Source organism: Sus scrofa, chromosome X, assembly GCF_054392235.1.
Source record: "Sus scrofa isolate SSC_HxYL_T2T_F1_AM1 chromosome X, Sscrofa_HxYL_maternal_Yorkshire_Landrace_v2.0, whole genome shotgun sequence".
NCBI classification, from domain to species: Eukaryota; Metazoa; Chordata; class Mammalia; order Artiodactyla; family Suidae; genus Sus; species Sus scrofa.
Genome location: NC_139401.1, coordinates 14,907,230 through 14,924,940, shown reverse-complemented (window position 1 = coordinate 14,924,940; position 17,711 = coordinate 14,907,230). Strand labels below are relative to the sequence as shown.

The following is a 17,711-nucleotide window of genomic DNA, read 5'->3' as shown; positions in this document are numbered from 1 at the left end:
CTATCTGTTAATCTTTCAATGTCTAGTTGGCCAGCATGGAATCTCTGGGGTTAATGTCCTTGACAGGACTATGGACATATTGGTAGCAAAGGTATTTGGCAGTCACGGCATTTTATTACTGGAAGCCATTCTAGGAGTTCTCTGGAGGCTCGCTACTCAACATGTAGGTCTCTGCACTTGCAGCATCAGCATTACCCAGCACACTCTTGTTGGAAAAATCCCAGGCTCTGACCTACTGAGTCAGAATCTCCTGGGCTGGGGCCCAGGAATCATGTGTTACCTAGGCCTCAGGTCATTATTATGTGCACCCAAGTTGGAGAAGCACCCTTGTAGAGTAGGGCAGTCAAGATGGAGGCCATACCCTAGTGCCACCTGTGAACTGTGGATTGCAGTGTACAAGTGCCCAAGTGCATTTGTTACTGATAAGTCTCGATTCCTGTGCTAGTCGCGGATTCCTATGACTTCTCCCAGTTTGAGTCGCCCAATTTAAGAGTTCCCATTAGGATTTTTTTTTTTTCCTAGAGTGCATGAAATTGTATTGTGTTGCTTTAACACTGTCCTACTGCCTTCCCTTTAAAAAAAAAAAAAAAAACACCGGACATGGTTGTGTGCACCTCTTGAACCACACATGTTTAGATGTTAATCCTAAAAATGTTATCATCCTGACTCTTCACACCACTGAACTATTCCCTAAATAGGTGTGGTAAAGAACTTAATCTTTTTTCCACCCCCATACAAGCATCTTCATTGCATACAATCAGAATGTTCATTCAGTCCGAACCTAGTTATTTCCTAGACGTGACCCTGCCTTACTTCATGCATGAAGCTATGCATAGCATCAAAAAGCCTTTTTTTTTTTTTTTGGGCGGAGGGGAATCCACGTGAATTGTGTTTTAGTGAATGAAGTCAATCGGATGCAGTTTTACTTCATATTCAACTGAGTGTCATTTGAATAAATCCAGTTTTGAAGATAGGCTGCTGGATAGAAATTTGTTGTTTTCTAATGTACGGGAAAGACACCAGGCCTTCACCCAGCGGGCCTCGCATATGTATGAGTCCTGCAGGAATTGACTCTTGAGTGAGCATCACCAGAAGTGCTTTCCTGACTAGGTATGCAGATGTTTGCAAGGGAGACAAAATTTATGTTCAAGAAACAAAATAATTAAGACTGTTTGATACTAAGGAGTATATCCTAACAGTATGCTAAAATAGCTTTTTTTTTTTTTTCTTTACTGTGAAATTACCAACTTTTAGGGCTGGATAATTCTTTGTTGGGAGGGACTGTCTTGTGTACGGTAGGATTTTAGCAGCACCCCTGGCCTCTACCCGCTAGATGCCAGTAGGACCCCTCCCTTGGATGTGACAACCAAACATAGCTCCGACATCGCTTAGGATGAAAACCACAGCTCTAAGCCTTTGGAGAGGAAGTAAAAGGTGACAGACCTTAATAAGGAAGATTCTCCAAGGTTGACCCTACACTAAATATAGTTCAGTGGGTTCTCCATTGGCTCAGGTTTGTTTGGTTGGTTAGGTTTGGTGGTAGTGACATCTGCATTTCAACAGCCTTCTTTCAAAGTCAATTTACATTCTAGCTGTATTGGAAGGGTCTTAATGGGCTGTCTAACCTTGAGAGAAGTGCCCTGTACTTGCTGTGGCTACACTTCATCTTAGCAGTGGGAGGTAAAATGGAAGAATTCAGCTTGCCCTTAATCTTTTTCCTTCTCTTGTTTGGACACTGTAGAGTCAAAGCACAAACTCATGATTTCAACCCTATGATTATAAAAATAGCTGTACATGGGTTACATCTTACTGTGCAATCTAATTTCCCTTTGTGGAAGAAAGGCAAGAGGCATAAAAATGGAGGGGGACCTGTAGGCAGCCTAGTGCTATATTCTAATATAATTGATTTTAGTTTATAGCATATGTTCTCCCATAAAGTGAGCAAAAGCTTTATGGCTCCGAGTTCATCCCCTACTTTGTTGTGGAGAAAGTGGACACTAAAACTGCAATCACTGGACACAGAACTTAGCACACGCCAGGCCCGTTTTAATCAGTTTTACCTATGGGAACTCACTTTATTCTCAGCACAATCCTGTGAGGCGAATTCATATTATTAACTCTGTTTTACAGATGAGGAAACTGAGGCACAGGGTATTTTTTTTTTTTAAGTAACATACCAAGGTCACAGAACTGGTCAGTTATAGAGCCTCTATTTGAATGTTGACAGTTGAAGTCATCTCAGAGAAAACCAATCTCAAGGTTACTCCAAGACCACTATAAAATGAGACAAAACAAGGCCGCTTCATCATGTTATCAGAGCACAGAACAAAACAAGGTTACCCTGCCATCCAGAAAATACTGAACACCTTTCTCTAAGTTACAATGAGTAACTGCTGCTTTATCAAATAGTTTTATTCTCACTCTAGTCTGCCCTCCTCTAAATAAGATGTATTGAGATATGCAATCATAGGATTTCCCCTGCTTTTGGATGGCATCCTGTTTAGAGCAAAGCCCTGCTTCCCTAGGTTTTCCTCCCAAATCACCCAGTTGAAAGCCCTCTCTATGCTACATTTCCTCCCTGACAGCAGAGAGTGCTGAGCCCAACTCAACTACTGGCTTGTTCCTGGTGGCCATTGGCTAAAGGGCATTGCCCTGTATTTGCCAGTATTCCAAAGCTAGAAGTGGAAGGTAATTTTCCAGATGACTAAATCAGTATCAAAACAATTCATACATTCTAAAAGATGGGCCAGATTTAATGAGTTGAGAATTTACAGTAATAAAGCCACTTGTTTAGGTTTGGAAAAAAAAATGAAACATGTAATCAAGAACAGAGAACCTGAGAGCCTTTTCTATTAATAGGAAAGAAAGACTTGGGAAGTGAGCAAGCATTAGCAACGTGAATATGACTTCTTAAAAGCACTATTAGAATTTAATGCTCTATTAAAAAGTGAAAATAAAGAGAAAGGGGGTATTACTGCTTATCTGTGATGTTGATCATGCCTGGACTATCTGTCACTTTCTGTGACTCAAACTTCAAGATGGCACTAGCAAACTAGAGAAAGGGTGAGCAGTTTGCTGAGGGGCTGTCAGCCATATCACAGGACAGATGAGGTCCGTTGAGCTCAGAAGCTTTGAGAAGACCTGCCAGCTTACCATCCCTAAGTGTCTCCAGGGAGAGAGGTAGGAGACTTTGATCCTGAAGGAGTGTTGGTCTGGCTTGGGATGTTCCCGGACCCCATGGGTTTAAAGAAGCCACTCCCAGGTGACCATTTGCTCTATGTTCTTGCCTTCACCAGTGGGGCTTGTGACACTGGGGAGAAAATGGTGCATGGCTTCTACTAAGTTGTTCCCCTCCCTCCTGGAACCTTGCACTGGGCCTTGGGGCTAAAGCCAGGAATGAAGTGAAAATGGTTATGGTTCTTGTAGGTTTATTCCCCTCCATTAGTTCAATGGGAAGGTGATTGGTTGAGAGCAGGATCCAGGTATTTCTAGATAAAGTGTTTTAAATAATACTCCTGATCCATTTCTATTTCATATTTTTCTATAAGGACATGTACACCAAGTGGGTAGAAAGTACCATCTTAGGAAAAGGAACAAATTAGGTACTATGGGTGCTTGAAAGCCTGGCATCATTTCAGCCCTGTAGGATCAGGAAATTATCTTTTAATTGAAGATAGTTGATTTACACTATTGTGTTTCAAGTATACCGGGAAGTGATTCAGTTATATGTATATATATATTTCAGATTACTGGGGAATTATCTTGAGAAATTAGCAATTTAGCTAGGAAGTAAAAGACAGATAAATGAGGGGCAGGAAAGAGAAAATTTGGGAGGAAAAAAGAGTACTTTGCCATGCTCCCATCATCTGAGACATTTTGGTCAGGGCATTGCATCCTCACCCTGTTTAATTAGGTTGAGGCCCCATATTTTCCTCTGGGCAGGTTAAAATCTAAACAGAGTTTTAACAGCATCCCTTTTTATTTTTGTTTTTTTTTTAAAGGCTGCACCCATGGCATATGGAGGTTCCCAGGCTGGGGGGTCTAATCGGAGCTGCTGCTGCCAGCCTGCACCACAGCCACGGCAATGCCAGATCCGAACTGAATCTGCGGCCTATGTTACAGCTCACAGCAATGCTGGATCCTTAACCCACTGAGTGAGGCCAGGGATCGAACCTGCAGCCTCACGGTTCCTAGTCGGATTTGTTTCTGCTGTGCCATGACGGGAACTCCTAACAGCATCCCTTTTTAAAAGGTAGTTCATCCTTAGGCAGCCTCAAAGCCACAACCATGTTCTCAAGCAGCTATGATTCAGTCCCTGAAAATAAGTCAGGGCTATATGGGTAACTGGAAACACCCGAAATCAGGCCCAGTGCCAAAGTCAGGTATGGTATGGCCCAATTTAAAAAGATAGGGTGAGGGAAGTGCAGCGGAGGCTTTAAAGTTCTTAGGGGAAAGTTGTTAAGCCATCACTTGGTGTGGAGAGGTACTGGAGCTGAGGACATAATGTAAAAACAGGATTTTACCACATAGACCTGGGACATCAGCTTCTAATAGACTGGGGGTGGCTGAACCATAGGGATTTACAACTTCTGTTGGTGAAGATTTGGGCTTTTTTTGCTGAGAAACTCTGCTTTGATAAAATTGGCTGCTTTCTGAGATAGAGCAAACATAAAACAACACCTAATTACGAATTGCCTGGTCCCTCCTTGAAAGTGACCCCGTTTCATAACTGGATTGTTCCATAAACACCAGGCACTCTTTGCATGTAAGTCAGTGGGATCTCAGGGGCTCTCAGTGAAGATCTTCCTTGACTACATCAGCATGTTAGTGTCACTTTGGGAAATAATCTGCTCTAGGATTTTCTTACACATCTGAAAAATCGACCTGTACTGTGATGGGGAGTTCATTGTCCCAGTGGGAAATTTAAAGAAATAATTTTTTTCATTGAGGATATTGAACCTTTTAAAATGGTGGCTTGTTTTTGTTTTCAAACTCAAGCCACAACCTCTTAGTGTCTGTGAAAATTTAATAGTTTATGACTAGCTGGGCTGGAACTAGGACAAGGTGAATAAGACCTCAAATGCAAAATGTTAGGGGATGCCCAACCCGCAGTACTCTGGATCAACATTTGAATGTGATATTGGAAGAGTTCCTTAATAACGCTAAAATCCCTGGGGAAAAAATACCCAATTTAAATAACAAGATCTGACCCTGTACTTGGGTGACTCATTTCATCTGCCTCACCCCAATCTCTTTCCTGATGGACCAGCATTAAAAAACAAGATAGAAAATTTGAGAGCACATTAGAGATGTTTGTTTGAAATGTGTGTGTGAGTGAGAGATACTGGATCGTAATGTAAGATGTAAACTGTGAACTCTGAGCTGCAGCAGCTGAGATCAGGGACTGTCTGGAGCCAGGCTGCCTGCGTTCTGAGGCTTTGGGCATTTCACCTAACCTCTTTGGGCATCTCTGTGCTCATCTGTAAGATAGAGATAAGAACACAGGGTGACCACTTAATTTATCCCAACAAGGACTGTTGATACTGGAAAGTGGCACAGACAGTACAGCTCTGTAATGTTAATGCTTTTTAATTTTAAGGTAATTATCACACAGTCAGTTACAGATTTAAATCATAAAGAAATGACAAAGCAGAGTTCCCGTTGTGACTCAGTGGAAACGACATGAGGACGCAGCTTTGATCCCCGGCCTTGCTCAGTGGGTTAAGGATCCGGTGTTGCCATGAGCTGTGGTGTAGTTGACAGATGTGGCTCAGTTCTGAGGTGGCTGTGGCTGTGGTGTAGGCCAGCAGCTACAGCTCCTATTCGACCCTAGCCTGGGAACCTCCGTATGCCACAGGTGTGGCCCTAAAAAGACAAAAAAAAAAAAAAAACCCCAAAAAACAAAGCCATTCAATCCTGAGCCTTCAGGTGCTCAAAGCAAGAATGTTGGCCTCTATTTTATTTGTCTCATGTTCACAGAACTTCTGATTTTCCCATGTTTTCCATTGACCCTACCATGTGGTGGCCTGTGACTTCTTGGAGTTTGCCTGCCATGTCCTGGACCAAGGCTGATAGCCCAAGTGGCTTTTTTTTTTTTTTTTCCCAAAAATAAGTTGTCAATGATAAGAGCCTTGACTGCAAAGGGGTGTTCACCTACCAATTGTTTTATTTTAATTACAGCTTTAAATTTAATTTTAAACTTGAAAATTATAACCACAGACCTTGGACAGCCTCTCCCACTACCTCTGCCTTAGCATTCAGAGCTCATCTTTCTCCTCAGATCAATGGCGTTCTTACTCTCCCAAACCACTATTTAATACTGTATCTCTTTCCTCCTTAAACCTCTGCATTCCTTCTTTACACCTCATTTGCAGCTGATAAACCTGCCTCATAATGCATGGAAATGATAGAAGCAGTTATGAGCTCTTACATCTGACCAGCCTCAAACTACCAATGGATCAACAGCCGTTGCCATTCTGCAATTTTTGTCTGTATGGTGATGATTACACAGGCTCTGCAAACAGTGTCACACTTCAGATCTTGCTGTGCTACTTCCTGGCTCATGAGCATGTGCAAACTCTCTGTACTTGAGTATCCTTGTCAATGACCTGACACTAATTTAAGTCATTATTAAAATGGCGGAAATATCTGTCCCCAGGTAAGGCCAATCCTCACCCCTGGCCTGGATTTCACCCTTTCTCATCTTCTCCCGGTTTTTTTTTTTTTCTTCCTCATGCTGTCCTTTTGCTGCAGTATTAATTTCTTCCTTTGCACTACAGTACACCACTGTCAAAGGTGTTCTTTTATCTTTCATTTTGAAAAAATATTGGTCCCGTGAAGTTACATTTTTTTCCACACAGAAGAGGCAAATACAAGTGATGTCTGCACTCTGCCTCCCTTTCTTTGATTCCTGACAAGCTTTTTAAATGATGGAGTATTCCACTCTCAGAGCTTTTTTTTTCTTTTCCTCAAGAAGAGGAATGAGTTCATTATTCAGTGTTGTAATTGAGCTCCCCCCCAGCAGTTTTACTGAGGTATAATTGACAAATAACAGTTGTGTGTATTGAAGAGATACAACATGATTTGATATTTGTGTACACCATGAAATGATTACTACAACCAAGCTAATTTATGTATTCACCTCACATAGTTACTTTTTTTTTTTTTTTTGGAATTTACACTTAGTGGGTGATCTTACTCAGGTTTGTGGATGTAAAACATTATCTGTTTGCTGGTCACTCTCAAATACAACTTTTTAGATTTCTTGTCTCTGCCTTAAGTGCATGTATCTACATAATTTCTTGCCAATCCGACTGGCATGTCTTAGAGGCATCCAGATTTAATGGCATCAAAGTGACTTGAGTTCCACTTCAAATCTTCTTTCATAATAGTCCCCATCTTAATAAGTAGTAGCATTGCCTACTCAATTGTTTAAACCAAAAATCTGAGACATACTCCTCTCTTTTCCTCACCTCCCCACCTCAGATGCATCAGCATGACCTATTGGTTTTTACCTCAAAAGAATAATGAATAGAATGTAAGTTTCATCAAGGTATTGTATTTTGTCCATACTATGCAAAAATGTTTTCTAAGGATGTAAACAGCCTCTGGCACACTGTATGAAGCAAATACTTTTGCAATGAATGAATGAATCTTGACTCTGACCACTTTCCTTCATTTCCGTGCTGGATTCTAAAGTCTAAGCCACCAGCATCTCGCTTCTATTTCTACAATAGCCTTCTGACTAATCAGCTCCTGCTACTTTTGATTGTATAAACTGTCCACTTAATAGTCTAATATTTGCTGTATTGTAACCAATGGATTCCAGTCAGAAGAAAACCCATTCCTTCATACTGGCCTAAGAAGTCCTATATGAACTTCGACCTACTCCTCCCACTTTGTTTCCTATTCCTTTGTCTTGCTCATTCTCTGCCACCTGCTCTAATACTGCCCAGGTTTCCCCAGACTAACTTCGCATATGACTTCCCTGGGACGCTTGTGAAAAGTAGCCATTCTCAGTGACTTCCCTGCAGACTCTATTTCTTAAGAGTTTGGTGCAGATTACAATCTATAGTATTTTTGTTTTTTGGTCTTTTTTAGAGCCACACCCAAGGCATATGGAAGTTCCCAGGATCGGGGTTGAATCAGAGCTGCTGCTGCCGGCCTACGCCACAGCCACAGCAATGCAGGATCCTTAACCCACGGAGCGAGGCCAGGGATTGAACCCGAATCCTCATGGATACTAGTCAGGTTCATTACCACTGAGCTAAGACAGGAACTCCACAATCTATAAGCTTAACAAGAACTCCAGGTGACTTATATGATGAAATAAGATAGAGATACAGCCTAAGAATTTTCCACACGGCATTCCATGAAAGTCCTACCAATTATTCAGAATTAGGAAGCAGAATGAAACTCATTTTCTGTCTCTGGTCTGAGAAAGCAGTCAGTCAGTGGCTATCTACTATACAAAGATAGGGATTTCAAGAATATAGCTGATACGCTGAAATACCCTGACGTTCTAGTAATACTGCTTGGGTGGCACAAGTGACCTTAAACCTCTGCCACTTTGTGCTTTTGACACCTGTGGATGACGGCAAAGAAATGGTTATCACCAATAGGGAGGTGAAAATTGAGAAAGGCCGGACACTGGGCAACATACAGCAGTGTATGTGTGTGTTCGTGTGTTTGCTTAAGCTATGGCAGGGCCAGAGGTGGGGAGGAGAAAGAGGGCAGCCACCAGAATACCAGCCCAGAGTATGTGCAGACAGCATTTTGGCAGATGTACTTAGCACTCAGCTCATAGACATATAAGCTCCCCAACTAAAGCAACATCTAAATCACAACAAAGGTTCAGCTTTACATCTAGGTATCTGGAAGCAAGGAAACTGACGACGAAACAGTTTTGTTTTCACTCTGACAGAGTAGTAATATAGCTGTGGCTTTACCAGCAGATTGAATTTGTCATTTTTTAGGGGGAACAGATTTTGAAAAATATCTCTTATCTCCTGTATGTAAAATTTTAACCTCAGTTCTCTAGTGATACTGTTCCAGGCATTGGCATCTTCCGTATCAAAGAGCATGTTTTTTTGCCAGAGTCTGAAACTGAAAACAAGCGCAAGGCTTCTGGAATCCTATGTGAAATTGAATTTTAAAGTAGAGCAGTGCTTTTCAAGTGTCTCTGCACACTGGAATTATCTGGGGAGCTGCAGAAACTACTTGTGTGCCCCATCCCAAGACTGAGATTAATTGGTATGGGGTCTGGCCAAGGTGTGGGATTTTTGAAAGCTCTCCAGGCTCTTCTCATGTGTGGGCAAGTTGGGAACCTCTGAAGTGGAGATTTCGAGTCCTATGTTTCCAACCACAAACTTCTAGAGAATGTGAATTTTGTGTTTATGCATTAAAGTTTAAGTGGAGACCGTGAGGGCACTCTAATTGGATTTACCAGATTGAAATCAACATGAGTAGGGACCTTATTTACATAAAGCTGAGCAATTGATGAAAAAGTCAAAGCAATTATGTGCACAAAGATGCATACGTAGATTATCAATGTTCAAAACATTGATTTTAAAAATCAAATGGAGTATGTATCTCCAACTAGAGTTGATAGATAAAACACAGGGCTCCCAGTTAAATTTGAATTTTTGATAAACAGTAATTTATTAATAAAAGTAGGTTCCATGTAACATTTGGGACATGATTTTACTGAATATTGCTTATTTATCTGAAATTTAAGTTTAACTGTATGCTGTGATTTTCATTGTTAAATTACAGGGTTGTGTTTCAAATGTACAGCCAAATGATTCAGTTTATATATATATATATATATATGAGCTGATTATATATCTGTTCTTTTTCAGATTCTTTTCCATTATAGATTATTAGAAGATACTGAGCATAGTTACCTATGCTCTATAGTAGGTCCTTGTTTACCTGTTTTATATATAGTCCTATGTACTGTCAATCCCAAACTCCTAATTTATCCCCCCCCCCCCCATCCCCGGTGGTAACCATAAGTTTGTTTTTGAAGTCCAAGTCTGTTTCTTTTCATAAATAAGTTCATTTGTATCGTCTTTTAGATTCCATGAAAAAGTAACAGCATATGGTATTTGGGTACTTTTCTGACTTAGTACGATAATCTCTAGGTCCATCCATGTTGCTGTAAATGGCATTATTTCATTTTTATGCCTCGGTGATATTCTACTGTGTGTAATATTTATATTACACATCTTCTTTATCCATTCCTCTGTTGATGAATTTTATTTGTTAAATGTGACAACCCTACCCCAATTTTAAATGACTAACTTGAGCAGTAGTTTAGTAGAGTAGGCTGAATCCGGACAAAAATTAACCTTCTTGATACCTCTGTGTTCTTCTATTTTCCAAATTACATTGCCTGGTTAACCATCTCAAGCACTAACTGATTTTGTCTGCCCCGGAGGTCAGCTGTACCTTGTTCTGCCTCTTCTGTCTTCTCCGGAGTCGCAGGAACTCCTTGTGCTGCCTGGAGACAAAGTTCACTGCCGCATATTCCAGTAAGGCTGCAAACACAAACAGAAGGCACACCGCCATCCAGATGTCAATCGCTTTTACGTAGGAGACCTGAAAGAGAGAGAGACACCATGAAAACTCATGGGGAAACCAGGTTTCTTACTGTGAGCAAAAGAATTACCTCATTTCCTTTCATCAAGGATTATTTTCTAGGCTTGCTTTAAGAAAGTGCCATTGCATTTTCCATCCCATTTTGCAGATTCTGGGCAGAGCTGTGAAAGTTGCATGTCCCCATCCCACCCCCTGCCCCAGGCCCTTGTTTTATCTCTCTCACTGTAGCCCCTCGCTCTGGTAGCCTCCAAAGAAGATTGCAAGAATTTTCTTAATGAAAAAAAGAAAGAAAAACAAAACTTTGAGGTAAAACGGAGCATATGCTACTCTTGAAACTGCTCATTTTCTTGTATTTTTTTTTTCTTACCATTTAAAAATTCAGTAAGATAATTCCAAAACAAGGAGGAGAAAAAGCTATGTATGGCCTGGGGCCCTTCAAAAACCAATTGGTAATTCCCCTTAATTTTTTGATTGTAACATGGGAACACCTTTATTCTTTTTTTTTAATTGAAGTGTAGTTGCTATACAATATTATATAAGTTGCAGGTGTACAATATAGTGATTCACCATTTTAAAAGCTTATACTCACTCCATTTATAGTTATTATAAACTATTGGCTATATTCTCTGTATTGTACGATATATCCTTGCAGTTTATTTTTATGGATAATAGTTTGTATCTCTTAATCCCCTACCCCTATATTGCTCTTCCCCTTTTTCCTCTCCCCACTGGTGACCACTAGTTTGTTCTCTAGATCTGTAAGTCTGCCTCTTTTTTGTTACATTCACTAGTTTGTTGTATTTTTCAGATTCCATATTTAAGTATATCATACAGTATTTGTCTTTCTCTGTGTGATTTATTTCACTTAGCATAATACCCTTCAACTCCATCCATGTTGCTGCAGGTGGCAAAATTTCACTCTTGTTACAGCTGAGTGATAATCCATTGTGTATATACATCACATTTTCTTTATCTGTTCATCCGTTGGTGGATACTTAGGTTATTTCCATATCTTGGCTATTGTAAATAATGCTTCTATGAACACTTGGGTGCATGTATCTTTTCAAACTAGCATTTTGTGTGTGTGTGTGGGGGGGGGGGTTTACCCAGGAGTGGAATTGCTGGGTCATATGGTAGTTCCATTTTTAGTTTTTTGAGAAACCTCTATACTGTTTTCCATAGTGGCTCCACCAATTTACACTCCCACCAACAGTATAGGAGGGTTCCCTTTTCTCTACACCATACCCAACATTTATTATTTGTGTTCTTTTTGATGATAGCCATTCTGACTGGTGTGAGGTGATACCTCAATGTGGTTTTGATTCGCATTTCCCTCGTGATTAGTGATGTTGAGCATCTTTTCATGTGCCTAGTGACCACCTCTTCTCTTTGGAGAATGTATATTTAAGTCTTCTACCCACTTTTTTTTTTTTTTTGATGTTGAGTTATATGAGTTGTCTATATATTTTGGATATTAATCTCTTATTGTTCATATTATTTGCAAATATCTTCTCCATTTCCAAAAGTTGTCTTTTCATTCCATCAATGATTTCATTTGCTGTGCAAAAGCTTTTAAATTTAATTAGGCCCTATTTGTTTATTTTTGCTTTTATTTACTTTGCTTTAGGACTTAGAGCCAAAAAAACATTGGTGTGAATATATGTTAGAAAGTTTTGCCTATGTTTTCCTAGAAGTTTCATGCTTTCTGATTTTAAATTTAGTTCTATAATCCATTTTGAGTTTTATATATAGCGTTAGAAAAATACGCTAATTTTATTATTTTACATGAAACTGTCTAGTTTTCCCAGAGCTACTTATCAAAGAGACTATCTTTGCACCATTGTATATTCTTCCATCCTTTGCCAAAGATTAATGGACTATAAGTGTGGGGGTTTATTTCTGGGTTTTCTATCCTATTCCATTGATCTGTGTGTCTATTTTTGTACCAGTACCATACTATTTTGATGATGATAGCTTTGTGGTATAATCTGAAGTCTGGGAGCATGATTCCTTCACCTCTGTTCTTTTTACTCAGGATTGTTTTGGCTATTCGGGATCTTGCGTATTTCCATACAAATTTTAAAATTATTCTAGTTCTATGAAAAATACCATTGGTAATTTGAGAGGGGTTGCATTGACTCTGTAGACTGCCTTGAGTAGGATGGCCATTTTAATAATAGTAATTCTTCCAGTCCAAAAACATGGTCTATCTTTCCATCTATTTGTGTCATCTTCAAATTTCTTTGATCAGCATTTTATAGTGTCCCTGGTAGAGGTCTTTTACCTCCTTAAGTAGGTTTATTCCTAGGTATTTTATTCTTTTTGATACAATGGTAAATGAGATTGTTTCCTTAATTCTCTTTCTTGCAGTTCATTGTTAGTGTATAGATATGCAACAGATTTATGTATTTTAATTTTATATCCAGCTTCTTTACCAAATTCACTGATGAGCTCTAGTAGTGTTTTCTGGTGGTGTCTTTAGGATTTTTTATGTATAATATCATGTCATTTGCAAAAAGTGACAGTTTTACTTCTTCTTTTCCAATTTGGAATCCTTTTATTTCTTCGTGTCTGATTGCCATGGCTAGGATGTCCAATACCATGAAAAATAAAAGTGGTGAGAGTAAGCATCCTTGTTTTTATTCCTGGTCTTAGAGGAAATGCTTTGAGCTTTTCACTCTTGAGTATGATGTTAGCTGTGGGTTTGTTGTATGTAGCTTGGTTATGTTGAGATTAAAGAGTTTTAAACCATCACAATTCCAGAATATTCAACCAAAGGAAAATATCAGGGCTCTAGCTTTGGGAAGGTATCTGGTTCAAAAGGAAACTTTTATAACTTCTCATTTATTGAGTTTTTCATACATTTTTATAACTTGATAGAGCAGATTCTGAAAGCAAGTACTTTTTACTTGCAATGCAAAGTTCCCTCATCTGACTCAACTTCCCTGTTATTTTTTAAAATATGAGGGAGAAAATAAATCGATGAAGTTGTAACATACTGGACCACAGATTACATAGGAATGCTTGCCCAACTGCCAACTGAATGTGCAGTATCTAGTTCTGATTTTAAATAGGGTTTCCTACTTTTTGATAGCTGACACTGTTTACCAGCCAGAATTTTACATATGTTAATTTTCTAACTATTGTAATACCAATATATTACCTCTGTTTTCTGATGAGGAAACTGGGGTACTATTATCACCCAAGGTCACAAAGCTAAATGGTGGCAGAGCTAAAATAGAAATTGGAACCCAATCTTGAATTTCACTTCTGGACATACAGAAACATACTACTGGGATTATAGTGTTTGTATCTTGCATTTCTCTTTGACCTTTATAGCAAGCATTTCCCATATGATTTAATGTTCTTCTATATCGTAATTTTCAGTGCTTGTTTAATTGTCTATCCCATGATTAATCATTCCGTATTATAGGGTATGTAGGTGATTTTTAGTTTTATTTTATGCTACTACAAATTTGGGGGCTTTGAGCACTGTTTCCCCCAAATACTTGACTGTGTCTCTGATTATTTGTTAGATCAATTTTTAGGCTAACATCATGGGAGTAAAAGATAGGAATATAGGCTCCTAACTTAAAAAGACAGCAGAATCATAGAGGAGGTAAAAGCAGAGACTCTAGAATGAGGCGCCTGAAGTAAGACACACTGCTTTTTCCTGACTGTTAACTTTGCCTAATTGTTTAACCTCTCTCTGCCTCCCCTCCTCATCTGTACGAAGGACAATAATAAGAGCTATTTCACAGAGTTATGTGGATAAAACCACTTAATGTATAAAGTGCTTAGAAGAGGGTTTGGCACAGAGAATGTGCTATATAAATGTTTGCAATTATTTGGCTACCTAAGGGTGTGATTTTGTTACTGGAAAAAACTTGGAAGGGACAGAAAAATCAACAAGGAAAGTAAAAATCACCCACAATCCTAAAATATTCCAAATTATTTTTAAGGTTACCACTTGCCTCAACCTATTTTTCTCCATCACTCTGAACTACTTGTCAGTCCTGCATATGTTGTGACAAATTGGTCCAGTACTTTGTCATCTCCAGCACTTTGAATATATCACTCTTTCTACCTAGAAAGACTATTCTCAGTCTTTCTGATTAACAGATGACTCAGAATCCTTTATGACTTGGCTTGGATATACCAGGTCTTCTGAGAAGCCTCCCTAACCTTTCTACTTTGTCTCATCTGGGTTGGGGGCCACTTTTCTTTGCTTCTTATAATTGTCTATCAATCCTGTCTGTTGCTTCATAGTCCACCAGCTTCCCTGACCCTACCACTAGACTGACTAGACTGTAAGCCTTTTCATTCAGCAGGTTCTGTGTAGTATTACTCTTGGTGTCAACAGCCACAGAACCTGGCAGATGGTGAGTGAACGTTAGATACATGCAATGGATGGATCAGTGGATGATTGAATGACTGAAGGGAAGGAATGGAGGAAATATCTGGCCATCTTTCCCTTTCTTTTTTTTTTTTTTTTGGTCTTTTTTAGGGCCACACCCAGGGCATACAGAGTTCCCAGGCTAGGGGTTGAATCAGAGCTACAGCTGATGGCCTCCACCACAGCCACAGCAACATGGGATCCAAGCCACATCTGCGACCTACAGCACAGCTCATGGCAATGCCGGATCCCTGACCCACTGAGTGAGGCCAGGGATCGAACTAGTCAGATTTGTTTCCACTGCACCACAACAGGAACTCCCATCTTTGCATTTTTGACCTTCAGGAGATCTTCCCTATGTAACAATACCTACAGTTTCATATATTGGAAATTTCTGAGAGTGACTATTAGTACATTTTCATTCTCTCAGCTCAGCTAGCATCCCAGAAATGTTTCTTTCCTTAATAAGCAATAATTTTCTTGTATTTGCCCTTTTATAGCAGTCCTATTCTCCTATAATAATACAACATTACCAATCACAGCACCATTTCCAGTTATATATTATTCAGATGACCTGTAAATGTTTTAAGACCTAATAATGAGAAGAATTTGTCATTGCCTGATATATGTCCATAGCAAGAGCTAAGTCCCGTAGAACTTGCCATCATTCCTCCCCTTCCTGGTGTTTACAGCATTCAGTAATTTGTAAACCTTTTCCCCATCTCCTTCTGGCCATCAGCAGGCCAGACACGTATTTGGCTCCTTTTATAGCTGCTCATAAATGAGTCTTTTCAGTCTCTTAATCACTTTGGTTGGTCTCTGAGTTTCCTCCAAATCACGATCATCTTTCCAGCATTGAAGTGCTGGTATTAAATGCATTATTCACATGGATTTAGAAGGTGTTGTGAGACATCTATGACGTATGATATGATGTCCCTCAGTGCTTATATCGTAGGATTGAAATGCCTTTTTGCCACCTTTATCCAGCCCTGATGTCAGATTCTCTCTCTTTGGCTGCTAATCCTTCGATGTGTTTAGCTCATATTTCCCCCATCACTTTCTTTTTCTGACCCTTGGGCTTACATGAGCTCTTCCTGAACTACTTTACTACAGTCTCTTGAAATAGTTTTCAAATTAATTAAGCTCTTAAGATGCTATTACAATTTACTGAGATGTTACCTTTCCAAGTATGTTGAATTCAGAAACATAAACACTGAGGGCCTGCTCTGTGGAAGATGCTGTCCTTGGTGCTGGCGGGAGGTGTGTTGGAGGGTACAAGGATAATGAATGTGCACATGGATTCTTCACAGAACTTCCCAGGTGATACTCCAGAGGAACCTGTTTGCACTATCCTCCAGAAAGTGTCATTCACATAGGTCAGGGAGCATCAAATTACGGCTTGTGGGTTGAATCCACCCCACCATGTGTTTTATAGTTTTATTGCAATGCCACAATACGCATTCATTTTACCTGTTGTCTCTGGCTGCTTTTTCACTAAAATGACACAGCTGAGTAGTTGTAACAGAGACCATGTGTCTGGAAACCCTAAAATACTATATGGCCCTTCACAGAAAATGTTTGCCAGCCCCTAACATAGATCGTTGTGTTGTCTGGTTTGTCCTGGTATGTTGGCCCTACTTGATGCTTGAGAAAACCTTGGGCTACTGAAGGTGACAGTCAAGTGAACATAAAACTGATACAGAGAGTTCCTGTCATGGCTCAGTAGTTATGAACCCAACTAGGATCCATGAGGGTGTGGGTTCAATCCCTGGCCTCACTCAGCGGGTTAAGGATCCGCTGTGAGCTGTGGTGTAGGTCACAAACATAGCTCAGATCTGTCGTTGCTGTGGCTCTGGCGTAGTCCTGCAGCTACAGCTCTGATTTGACCCATAGCCTGGGAACTTCCATGTGCTGCAGGTGCGGCCCTAAAAAGACAAAAAACAAAACAAACAAAAACCAAAAACAAACCAAAAAAACCTGATGTGAAGCAGATGGTCCCATGTGCCAAAATAGAGGAAAACCCAAAAGGTGGCTTTCAGTGTTGACAGGGAAAATGAGGAAAGCCCTCATTCATGGATGGCATAGCATTTGAGGGCTGGAAGAGAGCCAAGATTTGGTAGGTAGAAGGAGCTGTGAAAGTAAAACTGTGAAGATGGGAGAGAGTAGGTTGGCTTGAGAGTGGTGAACAACCCAGTGATCAGGATGTGCTAGGTTTGTGGAAAGCACATGGTGAGATGTGGACAGATAGGCTGGGACAGCACATTGAAAGCCGGGCAGAGGGGTTTGGGTTTCAGGCTGCTTACAAATATCAGCTACTGATGGGTTTTGAGTAGGGTATAGATTTATGAGTCCTTTTCTTTTTTTTAAATTTTTTTTCAGCCACGCCCATGGCACGTGGAAGTTCCCAGGCCAGGGAGTGAACCCAAGCCACTGTAGTGATAATGCTGGATCTTTAACCTGCTCTTCTACCAGGGAACTCCTGTAAGTCCTTTTATAATTAGCTTGAATTTCTTTGTCTCAATAGCCAGTGTCTTAGCAGAAAGAAACATTTCTCTTCCTTGTGGAAATTTACCTCCTCTCTACACAGGGTCGCTTCTCTTCCAAGCAGTCTAACCACATCTCTGAATTTCGTCCATTTTCTATCTGAATTCATCAGATTTATTTGCTGAATCTTCTTCCATTTGTTATTTGTGTTCCTTGAATTCCTTGCTCT

General features: G+C 39.9%; 2 protein-coding genes across 39 annotated transcripts in view; one reads left to right on the top strand and one right to left on the bottom strand.

Annotated features, from left to right (window-relative positions):
- FANCB (FA complementation group B) overlaps positions 1-17,711 on the top strand; it is a 742,096-nt gene that overhangs the window by 147,964 nt on the left and 576,421 nt on the right. The gene's annotated exons all lie outside the window — the stretch shown is intronic.
- Positions 1-17,711, bottom strand: part of GLRA2 (glycine receptor alpha 2) — a 177,141-nt gene that overhangs the window by 27,683 nt on the left and 131,747 nt on the right. For all 6 annotated transcript variants that reach the window (XM_021080517.2, XM_085008544.1, XM_085008545.1 and 3 more), the window contains one exon: positions 10,453-10,602. In XM_021080517.2, coding sequence (XP_020936176.1) covers positions 10,453-10,602 — 150 coding nt within the window. The remainder of the gene's footprint in view (positions 1-10,452; positions 10,603-17,711) is intronic.